General features: G+C 36.3%; 1 protein-coding gene across 1 annotated transcript in view; it reads right to left on the reverse strand.

Moving 5' to 3' along the window:
• Positions 1-6,769: 6,769 nt before the first annotated feature.
• LOC115216670 (uncharacterized protein YMR196W) overlaps positions 6,770-23,435 on the reverse strand; it is a 75,046-nt gene continuing 58,380 nt past the window's right edge. Inside the window, exons 16-21 of the mRNA XM_036501725.1 lie at positions 22,376-22,501; positions 13,599-13,802; positions 12,815-13,196; positions 10,731-10,910; positions 9,462-9,555; positions 6,770-6,863 (exon numbers count right to left, since the gene is read on the reverse strand). Of these exons, the coding sequence (XP_036357618.1) occupies positions 6,806-6,863; positions 9,462-9,555; positions 10,731-10,910; positions 12,815-13,196; positions 13,599-13,802; positions 22,376-22,501 (1,044 nt within the window). The 3' untranslated portion in view covers positions 6,770-6,805. The remainder of the gene's footprint in view (positions 6,864-9,461; positions 9,556-10,730; positions 10,911-12,814; positions 13,197-13,598; positions 13,803-22,375; positions 22,502-23,435) is intronic.

A 23,435-nucleotide genomic window follows, 5' to 3' on the forward strand; every position in this document is an offset into this window, starting at 1 on the left:
AGGGTATTTCAACAGAGATATGGTAACAAAAGGGTTAAGCAAAGAGGAGACATTGGATAATGTAGTCCCAGATATAACTATTTCTTGAAAAAAAAAAAAAAAAGACTAGATAGGTTGCAGAACATCTTTGAGCATAGATCTATTAAGTCAGGGATGAAGTATAGCTAAATAAAAAAGCAAAAACAAATACCTGCCAAGAACTTGAAACTGTTATTTTCAAGCAAGTACAATCAAATATATACTTGTGACCCTGTACTAATGTTTGGAATTAATACAAAGGATGAGTGTTGCTTATACTGAAAGAGAGAAGGTTTTGATGAGCTGAGAAAGCAAACTATTTTTGATTTGGGAAAATCATTTCCAATCACTTAGTGAAAATAAATACTTCTGCTGGTAAAGATTTGAATACTACAACATAGGCTAAGTCAGGATTTCACCAAAAGGAGTTTTACATATGGAAATATATCAATCACTAGCCATCTAATTTGTATATTTGTATACATATAGATCATCATTTTACATCTGCTTTCATGCTGGTATGAGTTAGATAGGCTGTCACAATTCAAGTTACTGAGCTAGGTGGGTCAGAAGACCATATCTTGCTTACACATTTCATTTTTCTTGGTTTCAATGGCTTGATGCTTTTTCTTACATTAACTACTTTACAGAGTGTACTGAGTGCATTTTATCATGGCACAAGCATTAGAAAGATTGACATGTCCACAAAATTGATGAGTCCTCATGACCCCATGTTGAGAAGACTCTTTCAGTATATGTACATATACACTCATATTGGTGCCATGTAAAAGCACCTGTGTGGTAACACAAAAGCGCCTGTGTAGTGACGTAAAAGCACCTGGGCAGTGCCATGAAAAAGCATCCAGCACACTCTGTAAAGTGATTGGCATTAAGAAGGGCATCCAACTGTAGAAACCAAACCAAATCAGACTGAAGTTTGGTGCAGCCCCCACCACTGGCTTACCAGCTCTGGTCACACCATTCAACCTATGCCAGCATGGAAAAACAGATGTTAAATGATGCAGATTCTGTTTTGCAACTTACTTGGCAATCACACTAGTGCTAGTGGCACAAAAAGGCACCCAGAACACATTGTAATGTTGTTGACATTAGGAAGAGAATCCAGCCATAGAAAATATGCCAAAGCTGGTAGTGGAGCTTGGTGCAGCTCTGTTTTGTGAGATCCTATCAAACCATCCAAATCATGCCAACATGGAAAATAGAAGTCAAATGATGATGACGAAGATTCAACTGAACTTGTTGAACCCCTACCAGCTAAGTATGTGCACCGCTTCCCATTCTTCTTAGTGAGAATAAACCAATATTATATCAATACAGCAGAATATGGAAAGGAATTGTCAATAAATTACATTTCTAGTAAAGAAAAGAATAATGTTCTGTAAAGCAATTTGTTTATAAGCTAATAATTTGGAAGTACTTTTTGTTAATATGTAGGAAAGGAATAAATAGGAACTCAGACTAAATATTGGTTTCAAATTTTGGCACAAGGCCAACAGTTTCATGGGGTGGGTTTAGTTGATTATATTGACCCTAGTGCTTAACTGGTACTTATTTTATTGACCCCGAAAGGATGAAAGGAAAAGTCAACCCCAGTGGAATTTGAACTCAGAGTGTAAGGATGGATGAAATGCTGCTAAGCATTTTGCCTGGCATATGAACAATTCTGCCAGCTCACCACCTTAAACTCAGACCAAATATTAGGTAAACAAAAAAGGTGCAGTGGGACTTGTAGTGCTTTGAGGAGAAAACAGAGAATCAAGATTTCAAATGTGCTAGCTGAGGAGGAATAGTAACCAGTAGAAACATTCATAAAATAAAAGTCCATGAACTGTTCAGACAGTTTATTAGGTGTTATTAATACTTTCATTTTCTATTGTGGAGCTAATTATGAAGTGATATGCTGAAAGTACGAAACTTAGGGCATGAAAAGAAACAAAGATATTAATTTTACTTGGTTACAAAAGTATTTCCTTTTAGTGTATATGACAAAATATGCAGCCATTTTAAGAAATAGTAGTTTTGTCTTGATTGAGCAGACCTATCACCAAAGGTGTTGCAGTCATGAACAACTTATATTTTTTGTTTATCAATGTGTCCATCCTTTTTTAAGATGGTATCATATGATGTGTAGGGATTTGACTGTTAAAGGTTTTGTTAGATCATAGTGAAAGAGATAATGTTATATGATTGAGACACAAGATACTGAATATAAAACGTCTGCAATACTTGGAGAGAAATAACACACATGTGGTGTGTGTGTGAATGTTTATAATTCATGCTTGTCACCACTTGAGCAATAGCAGTGTGGATGTTGACATTCTCTGTTGATGTTATGACTGGTTACTCTTATCTCAAATAACTTCCCACACAATCTCAAGCCAGCATGGAAAATGGCTGTTAAATGAAGGAATGAATACACACACATATACTCCTTTACTTGTTTCAGTCATTCGACTGCGGCCATGCTGGAGCACCGTCTTTAGTCGAGCAAATCGACCCCGGGACTTATTCTTTTGCCGAACCGCTAAGTGACGGGGATGTAAACACACCAGCATCGGTTGTCAAGCAATGCTGGGGGGCCAAACACAGACACACAAACATATACACACACATATATACAACAGGCTTCTTTCACTTTCCGTCTACCAAATCCACTCACAAGGCATTGGTCGGCCCGGGGCTATAGCAGAAGACACTTGCCCAAGATGCCACGCAGTGGGACTGAACCCGGAACCATGTGGTTGGTAAGCAAGCTACTTACCACACAGCCACTCATGAATTTTTTTCGAGCCATTCAATTAAAATTTCTTAAATAATACCCTACTTTTACATATTCTATAATTTATTGCCATTTGGCAAATCAGTACACACACACAGAAAAACAGCTAGGTATTTTGTCTAATGCCCTAATGTGTCCTTATTTTTAATATGGTAAAATATGATTTACAAAGATTTGGCCAGTTTCTAGCCAGTCCAGTGACATATTTTGCTTGCAGAGTAGAGCAGTAAAATATGCAAGTAGTATGAAAATATATTCCTCTTGTGTCCATTATACTTTTTCAGTTTTATTTAGATTGTAATCATTTTTATCAAGTATGAATATATTTGCATCTAATGAAGCAGAGTTTTGCTCATTCTATCATCTATATACATCAAATTTAAAATATGCATCTCTCATTTTAACCTTGGGTCAAATGACATTTACATTGTTCATCATTCTTTGTTTAAGACAGAGTTTGTCTGATGTTGATTTATCTTGTGTTCATTTAAATATTTACGCTTGGTAGCTAATGAGTAATTAGAGCAGACATTAACAAAATGTAATTTATATTAGATAAAAAGCAATATCATCAAAATACATCAAAGCATTACTTACACTGATATCATTTTTGTCTTCTTCTTTTTCATTGTTGTCATTGTTTTAACATCCACTTTTTCATGCTTACATGGGTCAGACAGAATTTTGCCAAGTCAGATTTTCTACAGCCAAGTACCCTTTCTGTTGCTAACCCTCACCTGTTTCCAAGTAAGGTAATGTTTTCCTATGACCAGACAATCAAACACGTTTTTATGGAAGACTTGGAACAAAGGATACCACTTGCATGACAGAGATATTCATTTTTGACTATCACAACTATCATATGATGTCAAGGCAAGGAGATAGTAACAAACACACACACATTTGATGAGGTTTCTTTCAGTTTTTACCTACCAAATCCATTCACAAAGCTTTGGTTGGCCCAGAGCTATAGCAGAAAACACTTGCTTAAGGTTTTACACATTGAGACTGGACCAGGAACAATATAGTTGGGAGACTTCTTAACACACAGTCATGCTTGGATATTAATGGATATTCTTTTTTTGAGCAATGATATAGTGATGTCTGTTTATCAAGCTGGTGCTAGTTGTGTTATTGGGCCTGGAGCCACTTTAGGTTCAAATTTTTTAAGGTCAATTTTACTTTTTATCCTTCAAAGATTGATAAAATAAAGTACCAATCAAGTACTGGAGTTACTTTAATCAATTATACTGCTTCATCAATTTTGATGCCCATGTTAGAAATCATCATCATCATTATCATTAAAGGATAGGTGCATGGCTCAGTGGTTAGAGCATTGGATTCACAATCATGAGGTAGTGAGTTTGATTCCTCTGTTGTGTTCTTGAGCAAGATACTTTATTTCATGTTGTTCCAGTTCACTTAGCTGTAGAAATGATTTGCAATGTCACTGGTGCTAAGCTGTATTGGCCTTTGCCTTTCCCTTGGATAACATTGACGGCGTGGAGAAGGGGAAGCTAGTATCCATGGGCAGCTGTTGATCTTCCATAAACAATCTTGCCTGGACTTGTGCCTCTGAGGGTAACTTTCTAGGTGCAATCCCATAGTTATTCATGACCAAAAGGGCTCTTTACCCTTTATTATTATTATTACCTCCACCTTCGCTAAGGTGGAGGTATTGTTTCCAGTTGTATTTGTTTGTCTGTGTACGAGATATCTCAAGAACTGCTGGATGGATTTGGATGAAACTTTCAGAGATGTTTCACCTCGTGACTGGCACAAACTGATTAAATTGGCATTGATCTGGCACCAGACAAGGATTCTGGATGGTTTTTTTACTTAATTTCTGAGAGTGGTTGTGTTCACTTTTAGTATTCCCTTTTGTGAGAGCAGTCAAGTTTATTTCAGATATTTTCATTTTAAAAATCATTACTGGCTAATCATTGAGAGGACATTTGTGTTGCTTTGGCAGAGGTTTGCACTCTCTGAGTGCTCTTGTTATTATTTTTTGCCTGACTCGTTACTGTGTCAGGTAAAATGCTTAGTGGAATTTCATCCATCTTTATGTTCTGAGTTCAAATGCTGCTGAAGGTTGACTTTGCCTTTCATCCTTTTGGGGTCGATAAAATAAATACCAGTTGAGTACAGGGTATTGATGTTATTGACTTACCCATTCTCCTGAAATTTCTGGCCTTGTGCCAAAATTTGAAATCATTATTTGGTCTTATTAGAACTCCTTAGTAGAACATGGTTTTTTTAAAGATTTCAGTCAATTAAAATCTTTGGTTTATGATATACATTTGGTTTATGACATTATGTTAGTACCAATTTATTTGTTTTACAACACAAGATACTTCCTTCCCTGTCATGCCTATCAATGCTTATTCTCTTAAACTCTATTTTTTAAGCATCTTAAGGTGATACTGAGAAAGACTGTATTTTGCAGAGGAGGTTTAATAAGACAGAAACATGTCTGGAATCACTAGTTTAAAAATAGATTTTCATTGGTTTTGATGATGAGTATTCGATTTGTTTGATCTACTGAACTACCTGCTCACTGTATTAGCATGTAGAAGGCTGAGTATTCCACCAACGTATTGTTAATATAAGCCTCAGGCAGAATCAGCTGTGTGTCATAGTGGGACATTCGAATTACATGTACATTTCATCTGACTGGTTTCCACACAGTTTCTGTCTATCCTATTTCACTCACAAGTCTTGGACAAGTCTGAAACTAAAGTAAAATACACTTGTCTAAGACTGAACCTGGGACCTTATGGTTGCAAACTTCCTGGCCATCAGCCATACTACACCTTTTTACTGTACTTGTCAAAGACAATACTCTTTTTCATTGTATAGCATAATGGAATTATATTTTCTGATTAATTTTAGATAATTAACATTTTTGAGTTGCCTTTCATGCTTTTCGTCATCGGAGTTAACCACTAAGCTGATGAATATTATGCTAATAAATATTTCCTTGTCTCTACATTAATTATGTTAACACCAACTTGTCTAATATACTTCTACCTTATTTTAGTCTATTTTTTATTGCCAAAAACTTTTAGTAAACTGTATATTGTATTTACCATGTAAATATATCCAGTTTCACTACTTGTTATATATTTTTGATTAGTAGTGAGATGTAGCATAGAAGAATTCTTTTCCATCAGTCATTTGACATATACTAATCCTAGCCAAACTTTATCTATGTCCATGTATATATATTTAATTCTTTAGCATTCTGATTACTCTGTCATAGGCAATGCTTATTTATTCACATTGTTTTTAACTAATCATATATTATCTTGTAGCTTCAAGATTGTTATAACATGATTGTTTATTTTTAGATTGACATTGTAGAATAATTGTGAGAGGCCTGATCTGGCTGGTTTGAATGTAAAACAAGTAGAATATTTTGGCTGGATATAACCAGTTTAAATGCGCATGGGTTAAATGTATCATGTGAGCCCTCAAGTGAGGGTAGTGGCCTATTGGTTAGGGTACTGCACACATGATTTTAAGATTGTGCTTTTGATTCCCAAACCAGTAGAGTGTGGTGCTCTTGAGCAAAGCATTTCATTTCACATTGCTCTGCAATCACTTTGACACCTGTACAGGTAATGCTAATTTCATGGAGAAAGTGAGCTAATGTACAGCATAGACATCTGATTGCTATAAACAATTCATCTACAGGTTATTCAACAAGAAATTGTGGTAACTTCACCTGTCATCCATGACAAGAAAGTCCATCAACATTGTGTGTGCATGTTTTCAATTTAACTAGGAACTAAGTTGAAAGCAATCTAAAACATGATAAATTTGGAAAAAAGATTGAATGAATGATAAAGAGATAAGTTGATTAAAACATAGGATGTTCAAATATATATACTTTGATAGAAAAACAAAATTTTAATATTTGTGGAAAATAAATAAGAGAATGACGACTAGTGATTTAAAAACCAAGGAAATTTAATTGACTTGGTGTCAAGAATGTAGATTTCTTATAAATTCCACGACTATAGAACTCCATCCAGTTTGATGACTGTAAAAAATGAAAAGATGATATAAGATTAAAGTAAGCATGGGAAAATATTTGGATGCTTGTATTTTTTTACCTGTATAAGAACAGAAAAAATTTCTAGTCATCAAAATCTTTAATCTTTTACTTGTTTAAATCATTGGACTCTGGTCATGCTGAAGCACTACTTTGAAGAGTTTTAGGCAAACGAATTGACCCTGGAACTTAGTTTTTAATGTCTGGTACTGATTCTGTTGGTTTCTTTTGCCGAACTGCTAAGTTACTGGGATGTAAACAAGCCAACACCAATAGTCAAACAGGTCACACACACACACACATGAATATATACAAAATTTTTAAAATATGGAATTTCTAATTCATGTTAAGAGTGAGGAATGGACAGTTGATTGAAGATAATGAAAAACAAGTTCTTTAATACCTTTTATGAACACTATAAAATAAATAAACTGACTGATCAGTACACCCCTAAACACTTATAGGAGAGCCTGCAAGAAATAGCAGCCAAATCTTTCTAAAATCACTCCCTATATCTCAAAAAAAATATTGACACCTTTCACAAAGAACTCCTTGATATAGAAAAGAAAGGCATAGCCATGGTTGGAATGCCTTGGATCATAGGTCTGCTTGACCTAGGTTTAAGTAGTAGCAGCAATAACAAAAGTGCCACTACTGCCACCAATGATGACAATATATTTTAGTTTCATGTTTTTAAGCTAATACATTTGATTTAAATGTTTGCATATTGTAGATGTAACTATTTTGTTTACTTGGCTGCCCTTTCCACTACTTGTGAATGGCTTTTCAGATAAAAGCATAATTTCTTTGTTTGCAGTTAAAAATATAAGCATCTTAACTTATGCGAGCAACACTGTCACATATCTTCATAACTAGGTTGATCAGAAAAAATAAAAACAACATATTACTTAAATTTATAACTAAGGCAATGTTAGTGTAATACATTGGCCTCAAATTTTGGCACAAGGTCAGCAAGTTTTGGGGTGAGGGTAAGTCAATTACATCAACCCCAGTGCTCAACTAGTGTTTATTTTATTGACTCTGAAAGGATGAAAGGTAAAGTCAACCCCAGTGGAATTTTCCCTAAGAATGTAAAGATGGACGAAATGCCACTAAGCATTTTGTCAAGTGTGCTAACAATTCTGCCAGCTGGTCACCTTATGTTAGTGTAATATATTAATGCAATTTCTGTTAGGCAATATTAATGATAATAAAAATACTCTGTAGTTATTTCAAAGTCATTCCAGACTGAGCAGACTTACGACGTAATGCATTCTATCTGTGATCATCCTGTCTTTCACTTTTTAATACTACATTGTCCAATGTAATGTCAAGATTTTATTTTTTTTCTAAGATGGTTGACTTTGATTTAATGAAAATTTGGTTGTTCTAGTAGGCTGAATGAATGCATTGAAGCTCCTCTGTGGACTTGTAAAAGCTCCCTAATTATCTACCATGTATATTTGCATATTTGCCAGAGTATAAGACATACACATACATAAGACATGCCCCTGTTTTACAGTAAACTTTGCAAGAAAAATTAAGCAAAAACAAATTTAGTATACGTCATTATGCACTTATTGAAAGATATTTTATAATCATTTTGTAGGGACCAAATGTATGATTCTGTGCATGTAAATACAATTTTGTGATAGTATACTGGAATAAAATATGAAACCATATATTTATCACAAATAAACTGCATTATGGAAGTACCATATTTCAATGTTATGTTTACAAATCAAAAGATAGTTGTTTATATTTTGGCAAAGAGAATCCATAATATAAAAGTGCCCATGCTGGTACAATGTAAAAGCACCCAGTACATTCTGTAAAATGGTTGGCATTAGAAAGGGCATTCAGCCATAGAAACCATGCCAAAACAAACAACTGGAGCCTGGGCAGCCTTTGAGCTGACCAAATCCTGTCAAACCATCCAACCCCTGCCAGCATGGAGAACAGATGTTTGAAGACGATGATGACAGACAAGATGTTAAACATGCACATGGGACACATATACTAGACACAGACAAACACACATATACATGCAGATGTAAACGCATGCACAGATAGAGATATATACAACAGAAGGACAAAATGGAATAAGCAGGACAAGAAGAGATGCATAGGACAGGAACAAAGAGTCACTGATGGGGTCACAGAAAGTGTGGTGAAAGAGTTTTGACAGACATAGATGGAAAATAATGTGAATTAAAACTAAAGTTAAAATCGAATAAATAGTGCGTGTGTTTAATTGGCAAAAAAAAACAAAACATCCCCAAGTATAGCAATATGGAAATAAATCTTTTATTATAAATTAATGTAAGAACATTTTATTAAGTGCTATTTCAAACAAAAGGTGAATACTTATTATTAAAACCTTTCTAATTCTGGACTATTTTAAAGCTTAATTCAAATACACAAAGTATGTTAGGAATATGGTTACAAAATGGTTAACATGCACATACTTCCATTTCTATTAAAAAAAAAACAAAAAACTATTCACATGCTCTTATTTATAGCTTTATGTGTGCTTTGAGATCCACTGTTCCAAAAATGAATTATAAACTATAATGATATACTCACCTAGCACCACAACCGAGTCCGTTTTCTGCATTGAAATATTCATAGAATAGTACTATATGTCGTAAATAATCTTTTTGGTAAAGTGGTTCATTACCTAGAAAATAAATAAATAAATATGTAAGAAATTTTATATATTCTTTTACTTGTTTCAGTCATTTGACTGTGGTCACGCTGGAGCATTGCCTTAAAGAGATTTTTTAGTTGAAGAAATCAACTTCAGGACTTATTCTTTGTAAGCCTAGTATTTATTCTATCGGTTTCTTTTTTCAAACCGAAGTTAAGGGGGAATAAACGCACCCTCAACATTGGTGGTCAAGCAATGGTGGGGGGACAGACACACACATAAATATATACACACATATATATACAATGGGCTTCTTTCAGTTTTTGTCTACCAAATCCACTCACAAGGCTTTGGTTGGCTCAGAGCTATAGTAGAAGACATTTCCCCAAGTTGCCATGCAGTGGGACTGAACCCAGAACCATGTGGGTGGGAAGCAAGCTTCTTGCCATACACCTATTCTTCTTTACAAAATGGTTTAAAGCACATCAAATGATTAAAAAATAATTCTTTTACAATAGAATTTCTATTATCTTTACTTTGTTTGAACATAATGATTTTTAAATTAAAAGAAATGAAAACTTTACAGTTAATTGCTCAAAATGAATGCTAAGCATCCAAATTATTAAATAAATTTACTTGCTTATTTATTATATTTATGCATGTATATCTTATTCAGTTCTTAATGTTAGATGGTGTATATGAACAGTAATGCTACATGGTAGAGTAACGTGGGGTCTGAATGCAGAAGACATGTGAAGCTACAGAGGAATGAAGTTAGCATGCTTTGGTGGATGTGCAATGTCAGTATACATATGTGACAGAGTGTTAGTGTTTGAGGGAAAAAGCTGGGTATAAGAAAAATTAGATGAGTGTGCAAGAGAGAAGACTGTGTTGTTTTGGTCATATGATGTGTATGGATGTAGACAGTTTCATATAGAAGTGCTGACCACTTAAAATGCACTGAGTACACTCTGTGAAATGGTTGGTGATAAGAAGGGCATCCAGCTGTTGAAACCATGCCAGAACAGACAATAGAACCAGACAATGAAGCCCTGGCCTTACCAGCTCTTGTCAAACCATCCAACTTGTGCCAGCATGGAAAATGGATGTCAAATGATAATAATGATGATGATAAGAGTGGCTCAGTATTCTGGTTGGGTTCAATGTTAAAGACATTAAACAAATAAATAAAAGAGATTACTTACCATGAAGTGGTCGGCAGCCTTCTCTGTTCGGGAGGAAAAGAGATACAATTCTTTTGGATATTTCTTTTCTTATATCCTGGAGGTTCTTTCTATCATTTGATCCAGTGGGGAACTCTACAGTATACTCATTGCCAAATGCTTTATAGTAAATATCTAAACATTCATGGAGCATGAAGTTCACTGGAAACAAAACACAGTTAGAAGATATCATTCTCTATATAAACAACCATTTTATTTGTTATTTAGTTGAGAAGCAAGAGCTTCAAGAATTTGTACTATTCAATTTCTTGCTTATATTTCTTTTGTTTTATGTGTGTGTGTGTGTGAGAGCGTATAAATAAATCATTACTACCATCATGGTTTTAATATCTATTTTTCCCTGCTCACACAAACACATACACACATGAATGACATATATATGATATAGATTAAAACAGTTTGATTCAAATTTGTTGGTACTCTTGAGTTTCAAGTGTAATGCTAATCGTCAGCCATTTGTAGATAGTTAAAGAGACACTGATGAAATACCAACACAGCACTGAAACTTATCTCTCTTTTTCTGTCTATGATGATAGTGAGTACAAAGACAAGGTATTTACATCTGTCTATTCATATAAGGTTGGCTAAAAATTGAAGGATATATTATATAGTATCATCATCATCATCATCATCAACATTTAACGACTGTTTTCCATGCTGGCATGGGTTGGATGGCATGACAGGAACTGGCAAAGCCAGGGGCTGAACCAAGTTCTATAGTCTGTCTTGTCTTCGTTTCTGCCCTTCATAACACCAACTATTCCACAGAGTGTACTGTGTGCATTTTATATGGGACCATCACCCACACCAATACTTTTCTGTTGTGGTGGGTGTGTCTTCTTGAGTACAGCAATGTGCCACATATCTTGGTCCTCTGTCATCTCCTTTGTAAGGTTCAGCATTTTGAGATCAGCCTTCAATACTTCTTTTTTCCCCAAGTTTTCCTAGGTCTCCTTCTTCCTCAACTTTCTTCCACATTTAAGTGATCAGCACTTCTTTATGCAACTATCCTCAACCATGTGCATCACATGACAAAACCAATGCAGTAAACTCTCTTGCACACTGCATCTAATTCCTTTTATGCCCAACTTCTCTCTCTATACACCAATGCTCTGTCACACATACACAACTAATTAACCTATTAAAATTCAAACTGATTGAATTCATGATAATGCTATTTGTTGAAATCATCTATCCATTCTATAAATCTTAGTGGCAGTTTTTGTTAGAATGAAAATGCTTACTGAAATCATGCAGTTGGTCAAATTAGCATTTATGTAAGGAATACATTGACATACCAAATACCATTAGCATATTAGCATTATCTAAGTCAAATGTTTAATCCTTTTGACATCAACTTTACCTGAGTCCTGTAAAGTGATTGGTGTTCAGAAGGGCTTCCAGCTGTCAAAACTATATCAAAACTGACCCTGTTTGTGCTTGTGCCATGTAAAAAGCACTCAGCCCACTCTGCTGGGTGGTTGGTGTTAGGAAAGACATTCAGTTGTAAAAACGCTGCCAAAACAGACACAGAAGTTTGGTGCAGGCTCCTGTCAAACCATCCAACCCATGCCAGCATGGAAGGCGAACGTTAAACGATAATGATGATGAAATTGAAAAGAAAGCCTGTTGTGTGTGGTGTGTGAGTGTGTGTGTGTGTGTGAGTGTGTGTGTGTGTGTGTGTGTGTGTGTGAGTGTGTGTGTGTGTGTGTGTATTTAGTTATGTATGAATGTACGTATGTATGTATGCATGCATGAGTGTATGTATCTTTGGGTCTCCTTGCCTTCACATAATGTTGCAAATGAATGTCATTCATTTTTAGTATTCTGTGAAAATGTCTGGCCATGGGGAAATATTACCTTGTTTGGAAAGAGGTAAGGAGAGGATCCAGCTGCAGAAAACCAGCCACAGTAAAACTTCCACCAACCCATGCAAGTATAGAAAAGTAGACATTATAACGATAATGATGATGATGATGATGATGATGATGATGATAAGCATTGTATTTCAACAGAAATAGAAAAGTGTTAAGCACAGTACTTACTACATAACCAGATGGGACCTCTCCAGTTGCTGTTGCCACCAAACATATTAGTAGGTGATTCTCCTGGAGAATATCTCAGGATTCTGTTGTTAGCTCTCTTTACAGGTATATCATCATCACTTTCCTCTTCTTCTATTACATTTTTATCATCCATTTGCATGTCACTTTCAAGATTTGTAGAACTCTCCTCTTGATCGGCTTCAGTCTGTTCAGCAGTTGCCATAATAATTATAGATGACTTCTCATCTTCACTCTCCTCTTCCTCCTCCTCCTCTTCTTCTTCTTCTATTTCTTCCTCTTCTTCTTCTTCTTCTTCCTCACTAACTTTCTCACTTTCTTCCTCACTAACTTTCTCACTTTCTTCCTCACTAACTTTCTCACTTTCTTCCTCACTAACTTTCTCACTTTCTTCCTCATTTTCTTTCTTGCTTTCTTCCTCATTTTCTTTCTTGCTTTCTTCCTCATTTTCTTTCTTGCTTTCTTCCTCATTTTCTTTCTTGCTTTCTTCCTCATTTTCTTCCTCTTTTTCCTTTTTTTCCTCTGTTTCATTTTCTTTCTCCTTTTCTTTCTCTCTCTCTTTTCTCTCTCTCTCTCTTTCTTCTCGCTCTCTTTTTTTTTTCTCTTTCTTTTCTTTTATTCTTTCTTCTCTCTCTCTCTTTTTTCTTTCTCTCTTTTCTCGCATTCTTTCTTCTCTCTCTCTTTTTTTTTTCTCTCTCCTTTCTCTCACTCTTTCTTGTCTCTCTCTTTCTTGTCTCTCTCTTTCTTCTCTCTCTCTTTCTTCTCTCTCTCTTTTCTGTCTCTCTCTTTCTTGTCTCTCTCTTTCTTTTCTCTCTCTCTCTTCTCTCTCTCTTTCCTCTCTCCGTTTTTGTTTCTCTCTTTCTTTTGCTTCCTCTCTCTCTCTACAATGACATTCTTCATCAATGTCGTGGAAACTACTTTGACTCATCCCCAACTGTACTGGGGCTCTGTAAGGATTTTGTTCATGGTGCTAAAAAAAAAAATAAAAAAAAACAAAAAACCACATAAATCTCTGTTGAGTGGTTTTGAAAAGAAGTGAGAAATGTATCTTCATTCTTTCAAGTCACACATATACTCCTGAAAATTATACTGTTTATTATTGAGTTTAAATCCTACAGAAATCAAGCTTTGCCTGTCATTCCTCCAGGACTGGTAAAATAAAACACTACTTGGATAGACGATATCAACTAACACCTTCCCTCAAAATTATTGGCCTCATGCCTAAATCGTTATCATCATTGTCATCATGATCACAGAAGTTCAAATCCTGTTGTAGTCAACTTTGTTTTTCATTTTTCTGAAGTCAATAAAATAAGTATCATTCAATTCACTGCTAAGAAAGTTCACCATGAGGGAAGTTTACCAAGAAAATATATCCATAGTACCTCACCATTAATAGTTAATCTATTTTATAGCATAAAAAGCAAACAAAAAAAAACCAACAAAAAAAAACGGTGTATTGATGACACTGAACTTTAACTTTTCCTGTAGTGAACTGATGATGGTGAACTTTCCCTGCGGTGAATTGATGACAGTGAACTTAGTGGGCATGTCTTTTCAGGATTGATAGAATAAAGTATCTGTCAAGCACTAGGGATTGAGTAATTGACTGTATGCTCCCCTTAAAACTAATGGTCTGGTGCCAAAATTAGAAAGAGCTATAATAATACTTATTTTTATAGTGGATGGAACATGTGGAAGAGGAAGACTTAGGAAGACATAGGATGAATTACTGAAGGATGACCTCCAGACACTGACCCTCTCACATGAGATGACAAAGGAACAAGATACCTGGCATCTTGCTGTACTCAAGAAGACCTGTCCTCCACAGCAGATGTGTTAAGGTCGCTACCCCTGGTGAAGAGGATTGGCCTGCAAGAGTTATGTGCCAATGCCATGTAAAAAGAATTTGTGCCAGTGTCACGTTAAAAACATTCAACAAACACTGTAAAGTGGTTGGCATTAGGAAGGGCATCCAGTCACAGAAACCAAACCAGTCAGACTAGAACTTGGTGCAGCTCTCTAGCTTACCAGCTCTGGTCAAATCATTCAACCCATACTAGCATGGGAAATGGATGTTAAGAGATTATTATTATTGTTGTTATTATTATTATTATTATTCAGTAGTTTTATTTTTATAGCGTGCTTTCACTTCACTACCGAGTGCAGCTTTGTGTGCCTTGGGTATGTGCTGTGATTTGTTGTGATGCTCTGATGGTTATTGTATGGAAAGTGTTCTGTGTAGGATGTGTGCAGTGCCTAGTAGTGCAATTTTCTGTATGTTATATGTGTTTGTAAGTCCTGGTGTTTTTGTTATGTATTTGTCTGAATATTTTTTTATCATGCCTAATGCACCTACTATGATAGGAATTGTTTCTGTTTTCAGATTCCACATTCTAGTTACCTCTATTTCCAGGTCTTTGTATTTTGAGAGTTTCTCCATTTCTTTTAGAGACACGTTGTCATCTGCCGGTATTGATACATCAATTAGAAAGCGTTTTTTTTCTTCATGATCTCTGACAACTATATCTGGTCTGTTGGCCTTAATTTCTCTATCTGTGTGTATCGGCATATCCCAGAGTATGGTTGCTTTCTCGTTTTCTGTGACCTTTTCTGGTGTGTGCCTATACCATCTTTTTCTGTTGTTATTCCATAATGTTGGCATAGCTTCCAATGTATGTAGGTTCCAACTCTGTCATGTCTGTGAATATATTCCTTCTTAGCCAGGACTGGGCAGCTAGAGATAATATGATTTATTGTTTCTTGTCCATCTCCACATATTCTGCAGTTACTTGTTATATTTCTTTTCATTACATGTTTTTGGCAATTTCTGGTGGGGAGGCTTTGGTCTTGTGCTGCAATTAAAAATCCCTCTGTTTCTGCTTTGAGTCCTGAGCTTCTCAACCATTGCTGGGATTTTTCTTTGTCTATTTCTTTTGCGTTTAGTTTAGTCCAGTATTTACCATGAAGGGGCTTTTCTTGCCATCGTTTTATCATGGTTCGTTGCTGTTCTATTTTTAGTTTGGATTTCATTTGTTTTATAGCTTTTGTTGTTTCTTCATCTTCTTCTTCTTCTTCATATTTATTAGGTGGTATGATTTCTTGTTTGTATTTGTCAGCTTCCTTAAATACTGAGAACAGTATTTTGTTTTGCTCGTGTTTTGCCGCTATTTGTATCAGTCTTCCTTCCTTCTGAAGTAGATATTTTTGCAGTCCTATGGTGGTTATTTTATAGTAGTTTTCCAGCTGTATAAGGCCTCTACCACCTTCTATACATTGTATATATAGTCTTTCTATGTCAGATTTTGGGTGATGCATCCTAGATCCTGTCATTATTTTTCTTGTTTTCCTATCTATTTTGGTCAGTTCATTTCGTGTCCAGTTAAGGATATTGTAGCTGTAACTTATAACTGGGACAGCTAAAGTGTTAATACCTATTATCTTGTTTTTAGCATTGAGCTCTGTTTTTAGTATTGATCTAACTCGCCTATAATATTCTTTTTTTATTTTCTCTTTCATTTGTGTGTGTTGTGTCTTATCTAGTTCATGGATTCCTAAGTATTTGTAAGTTTGGCTTTGGTCTAATTCTTTTATTTCATTGGTTTTATCTAGTGTGATGTTGCTACTCTTAACTAGTTTTCCTCTTTTCATGGTTACTTTGGCGCATTTTTCTAATCCAAATTTCATATCTATTTCTTTGGTAAATCCATGAACTGTCTTTAATAGTGTTTCCAGCTGTTTGTCATTTGCAGCGTATAGTTTTAGGTCATCCATATATAAAAGGTGGCTGATGGTTTTGCCGTAACATTTATATCCGCATCCAGTTCTATTTAGTATATCAGATAGAGGTGACAGTGCCAAGCAGAAAAGGAGTGGAGAGAGTGTGTCTCCCTGGAATATTCCTCTTCTAATGGGGATGTCTTTGGTTTTCATGAGTCCCTCTTTTGTTTGGAGGTGTAGGACTGTTTGCCATTTATTCATAGAGTGCTCTATGAATTTTATGATTGTTGGTGCTACTTTGTTAATGGCTAGTGTTTCGAGGATCCATGTGTGGGGGATGCTATCAAACGTCTTTTTGTAGTCAATCCAGGCCATACTGAGGCCTTTCTTCTTTCTGTGGCTGTCTTCAGTTATGGCTTTATTAATCATTAGTTGATCTTTACAGCCATATGAGCCTTTGCGACATCCTTTCTGCTCTTCTGGGAACAGTTTGTTTTCGTCCAGGTGCTTGTTCAACCTTTGCGATATCACTGCAGTAAATGCCTTGAACATTGTAGGGAGGCAGGTTATTGGTCTGTAGTTTTTTGGTTTTGCTGTCTCATTTGATTTGGGAATTAAGATGGTTTTCCCCTTCGTGAGCCATTCAGGCATTGTCTCTGGCTCTGCTAGTATGTTGTTAAAGTTTTCAGCCAGCTTTTTGTGCATTCCTGTTAGATATTTCAACCAGAAGTTGGGGATCTTGTCATGCCCAGGTGCCTTCCAGTTGCTTAGTCTTTGCAGTGCCTGGGTGACCTCTTCAGTTGTTATGGGGGTCCAAAGTTGTTCAGATGCCGAGTTTGTTATTTTGATACTCCTTTTTTTTGGTTGTTCGTTCACCGACCATATTTCTCTCCAGAATTCTTCCAATTCTTCTGCCGTTGGTGCTGCAGTGACTTCTATTTTATTTTTGCCAAGTTCTTGGTAGAACTTTTTGGGGTTGGAGTTGAACTTTTTGTTTTGTTCAAAGAAGCGCTGGCGTTTCTCGTACCGGCGGATCCTTTGTGCTTTGGCAAGGATATCTTGCTTCAGCAAATCTTTCTCTGTGATGTTATATTTGCGGAGTATTTTTGTTTTCTTTTTGTTGCTCAGTAGCGTTGATTGTTTGCTGATTTCATTAAGAATCGACAGATCTTTTCTCATTTTTTGTATTTTGTTTTGGATGTTATTTATCCACAGGGTTTGTTTGGGTGGTGGTACTCCTGTTTATTATTATTATTATTATTATTATTATTGGCAAGCTGGTAAAATGCTTAGTGGTATTTCGCCTGAAGCTAGCTTCTGAGTTTAAATTCCGCTGAGGTCAACTATGCTTTTCAACCTTTTGGGGTTGATAAATTAGGTACCAGTGAAACACTGGGGTTAATGTACTCGACTAGTACCCTCCCCCCAAATTTGGAGCCTTGTGCCTTCAATAAAAAGGATTATTATTATTATTATTGGTGAGCTGTAGAATTGTTAGCATGCTGGATGAAATGCTTAGCGGCAATTCACCAGTTACTATGTTGAGTTCAAATTCTGCCAAGGTTGACTTTGCCTTTCATCCTTTCAGGGTGGATAAATTAAGTACCAGTTAAACACTGGGGTTGATGTAATTGACTAATACCCTCCCACAAGATTTCAGGCCTTCAGTAGAAAGGATTATTATTATTATTATTATTATTTAGGTAGCAAGCTGGCAGAATCATTAGCATGCTGGGCGAAATGCTGCTAAGCATTTTGTCTGTCTTCGAGTTCAAATTCTGTCAAGGTCAACTTTGCTTTTCTTCTTTTTAGGATTGATGAAATAAGTACCAGTCAAGCACTGGGATCAGTATAAACAACTAGCGCTCACCCTTCAAAATTGCTTGCCTTATGTCAAAAATTAGAAAGTATTATTATTATTATTAAAGCAAAGAGTTGGCAGAATCATTAGTACGCTGGGCAAAATGCTTAGCAGTATTTCACTCATCTTAACAAATTCTGCCGAGGCCAATTTAGCCTTTCATCCTTTAGGGCCCAATGAAATAAGTACCAGTTACATACTGAGGTTGATATAATCAACAATCCACCTCTCCCGAAATTTCAGTCCTTATGCCTATAGTTGAAAGGATCATTATTATTATTATCATTATTGACATGATGATGGCTCACTTGCATCTAATGAGGCTGCAAAGAGAGAGACTTGGAGATGCCACTATGAAAGGTTGCTAAATGAAGAAAATGGGAGAAAGAGAGTCTGCCAAATGTTGACCCAACAGAGGGACCAGCTATCTGAATTGAGAGTACTTTGGTAGATAAAGCAATTAAAGGCGTGAAAACAGGAAAGGCCCCTGGACCATAGGTAATCACCACAGAGATGCTTAAAATATCTGGCAGTGTAGGTTATAGTGTAGTTGCCCATATAGTCAATCAGGAGATACATGAAGGAGTCATGCACAATGACTGGTGTAGCGGCACCATGGTCAAGTGCTACAAAGGTAAAGGTGACGCATTAGATATGAATAATTACAGAGGTATCCAGTTGTTGGACCTGGTGATGAAAGTCATGGAGAGGGTCATAGCCCAACTAATTAGGGAGAGAGTTAGTTTAGATGAGAGGCAGTTTGGGTTTGTACAAGGGAGAAGCACATCTGATACTATATTTCTGGTAAGACAGCTGCAAGAGAAATACTTAGCCAAAGATGAACCTCTGTACTTGGCTTACATTGACATGGAGAAAGCCTTTGACAGGGTCCCCCGATCCCTTATCAAGTGGTCAATGTGGAAACTAGGGATAGATGAATGGTAAGTGAGAGCTGTACAAACCATGTACAGGGATGCTGTCAGTAAGGTGAGGTTGGCAGCGAGTATAGCGAAGAATTCTGGGTAGGGGTAGAGGTCTACCAAGGATCAGTCCTCAGCCCCCTTTTTATTCATCATAGTCCTCCTGGCAATAACAGAGGAATTCAAGACAGGATGCTCCTGGGAGTTCCTCTATGCTGATGACCTTGCTTTAATTACTGAGTCACTATCAGAACTAGAGGAGAAGCTTCAGATGTGGAAGCAAGGATTAGAATTGAACGGCCTTGGAGTCAATCTAGCAATAACCAAAGTCTTTGGTAGAAACTCCATAAGATGTACCCAGTGTAAGCTTTGGACACATAAAAAGTGCAGCAATATCAAAGGAAGGCTAACTAGGAAGATAGTATTTGTATGTCACAAATGCTCAGGTGCTATAAACACTGAAAATGTGTGGAAAACAGCTTCCATCAATATGCCAGGGGGGAAAACTAGATGTAGTTGATAGCTTCCATTACCTAGGTGACCAAGTCAGTAGCAGGGGCAGATGCTCTGAGAGTGTAGCTGCTAGAATAAGAATAGCCTGGGCAAAGTTCAGAGAGCTCCTACCTCTGTTGGACCGAAAGGTAGCCTGTACGACACGTGTGCGAACAGTCATGCTTCACAGCAGTGAAATATGGGCTGAGACTGCTGAGGACATTCGTAAGCTTGCAAAAAAATGAAGCCAGTATGCTCTGCTGGATGTGTAATATCAGTGTGCATACACGACAGAGTGTAAGTTCCCTGAGAGAAAAGTTGGACATACGAAATAATATTTACCAGAGACAAATATAATTCACAGGGAATGAAAGAGAGTTTATCTAAAATGAAGACTGAGATAGAGGAATGAATCTGTGGAGCAGTTGCTCAACTAATAAGACCCCTTTTTCAGTTTTCAGGCATAGCATTAAGGGAGAAAAATTTGGTGATGTCTGTTTCAGATCAACTTGATCATACTGAGTTAACCCTTTAGTTTTCAGATTATTCTATTAAGCATATCCTTTATTTATTTAAATTGTTTTGAATTACTCATGTATTATCCCATAGCTTCAAGATTTTAATGATGTGGTAGTTTATTTTTAGAATGATATTGTAGGGTAAGTGTGAGAGGCCAGATCTGGCCTGTTTGAACATAAAGTAAGGAGAATATTTTGGTCTGATATGGCTGGTTTAAATGCTAAAGGGTTAAAGAAAAACACAACAACAATCCCACCAAAAAAAAAAAAAAAGCAATGATGAAGCCAGAAAGAAAACTTTGTTTCTGTGACAACCAGTGAGTGGACAACACAGTCACTCAGTAACAAGGAAGAATGTGTAAAAAATATCTATGCAATGTTATGCATTCCAGAATCATGAAACTTCCAATCAGAGATGTACTTAGCATTCAGAAAGAAGAAGAAAAAATGGTTATAGGAACAGGCATGGCTCTGTGATAATAAGTTTGTTTCCCAACCACATGATTCCAGGTTCAGTCACACTGCATGACACCTTGGGCAAATGTCTTCTATAATCTCAAGCCACTAAAGCCTTGTGAGTGGATTTGGTAGAAGGAAACTGAAAAAAACTTGTCATATATACATTTATATGTATATATATGCATGTGTTGCTTTTGTTTTTGACTTTGCCCCCCCCCCAACCAGCTGAAAACTGGCATTGGTTTGTTTATGTCCCTAAAACTTGGTTCAGTAAAAAGACCAATAGTATAAGTACTAAGCTTTAAAAAAAAGAAAAAACAAAAGTACTTGGCAGTAGTTTTTCCTTCTGTATTGCATAGATACTCTCTTGCCATTCTTGCTATTAAAAAATACAGTGATTCAGTGACTGACTTGTTGGAAATCTATAACCACTAGTGCCACTGCTCACAAAAACCAAAAGGCAGTGGAGTGACGTTAAAAAATGCCTTGAATTATTTAACTAAACTTTTCTTGGTTTTCATTTTTTTATGCTTTAGCCAAAAGAGGAAGGGCAGAGCATATGACCTTTTTTAGGTTTTCCAAGATTGGGTGAGAGGAGGGGAAGAAGTTTGCAGACTAAAGACATGATCTGAATGCTTGCAACAGATTGGAATCTGCTAAAACCAGAGGAGAGGTAGGTGGTGGTGTTAAGCCAGACATCAGAGTAATTCCACCACCTATTCTAAATTCAGATATTGTCAGAGTTAACTTTCCATTTCAAGAGTGATGCTCCTTATTGTGTCCCATATTTCTGATTTTTGCTTTGTAAAAGTGCCTGTGTGGTGCTACATAAAAGCATCTATGCAGTGCCACATAAAAGCACCCAGCACACTTCATAAAGCGGTTGATATTAGGAAGGGCATCCAGCTGAAGAAACCATGACAAATTAGACTGGTGTCAGGTGGAGCTCTCCAGCTCTGGCCAAACCATCCAACCCATGCCAGCATGGACAATGGACATTAAATGTTGATAATGATGGTAATTTTACCAGGTTTGGTAAAATAAGTGCACTTACATAAACATATAGGTATGTGGGTATTTTGAAAATAACTCAAGGGGTGATGACTGTGCCCAGCATAGTTATGGGTTGTCCTTTGGCAAGGCATAACACCCATTCAGCCACCCTGCCAGGGATATAGCAGATTGGCAGATGTGATGAGGCAGTATAAGAGCTCAACTGAACCAACAGTGCTTCCTACATTGATGTTGAGCAGAGGAATCCTAGAAGGTCAACGGTCAGGATCACCCAGGTCTATCAAGAGAGTAACTGCAACACATCCATTGTTGTGTAATCAGCTGATGAAAGACTCGTGATTCAAGCTTCCAATTCAAATATGAATAGTAGAACTGGGTAGCAACAGGGAGTCATGGGAATCTGTGCAAGCAGCACAACCAAGCTATATAAACATACAAGCAAAAACATGCACACATCCACACATGCATATACATGCATGCAAGCACAGGCAGTTTGTTTAATTCAAACTTTGAAGATTCTATTTTATGAATAGGATGTAAAAGAAAAGTAACAACAAACCTTTGAAAGAGATCTAATTCCAAAGGGAGACAAGAATTCTGTCTCACTGAATAGGTAACCCAGAATATGTTGGAGCTGTTCAGAAGAAACGAATGATAAAAATAGCTTGTTGTTGTCGATATGCACCTAAAAGAAAAGAAAAGAAAACAATGAAGCAGCTGCAGCCATAGACTTTGAATGAAACGAATATCTGGAGATAATTGATATATTAACCCTTTCATTACCAAGCTGGCTGAAACTGGCTCTGGCTCTGAGTACAAACGTCTTGTTTTCGTAAGTTTTTGAATTAAAATCTTCCACCAAACCTTAGTTACAATTTATGTTTCTAACACTAGCTGAATGATAATTAAGTTATTTTACTAAATTCTTTGTTATATTTAAAGTAATTGAAAGAAACACAGAACATTTCAAAATAAATATAATAATGAAAGGGTTAACAGCTGTTGTTATGGTTTAACTCCAGGTCAAGCATAATCAAGGAGACGTGTGATCAAAAGTATTCCAGTTGTAACCAACCTGTTTTTCTCTTTTTAAGCTCAGATTACATTGTCGAATTTCTCCCTTTCGTTTTTGTTTTATTAAAGATGGTGAGATTTGGCTACTATCTTTAGCAAGTTCAGTGACATCATAGTATTTCCTTCATTGACTCATGTTGATGTACTTGTAGTGTATAGTGGTAACAACCTGGGTTGGCAAGATGCAGTGGTATTGTATGTAGTTGTAACTGCATACATTAGTGGAATGATGAAGAGGTAGTAATTATTGTTGTCTTACCCTAGGTCAGTCTTGATACAGCAGACCATTCCAACTGTGACCATACCACCTTTTATTCAGACATAGAATTATATTATCTAATGTACTCATCCTTTTTAAGTTTGGTAAAAATATGATGTAAGGGTGATTTAGCTGCTATTACTAGAAGTTGAGTGACTATGTAAAGACTTCCTAGTAGTAGGCAATGGTAATGGTAAAAGATGAAATATATATCAATTAATCAATGCAGTGTAGTAAGATGGCAGTGGTGGCAGTGGTTGTTAGTGTTGTTTTGTCCTAGATCAGC

The sequence above is a fragment of the Octopus sinensis genome, linkage group LG1 (assembly GCF_006345805.1).
Source record: "Octopus sinensis linkage group LG1, ASM634580v1, whole genome shotgun sequence".
Taxonomy (NCBI): Eukaryota; Metazoa; Mollusca; class Cephalopoda; order Octopoda; family Octopodidae; genus Octopus; species Octopus sinensis.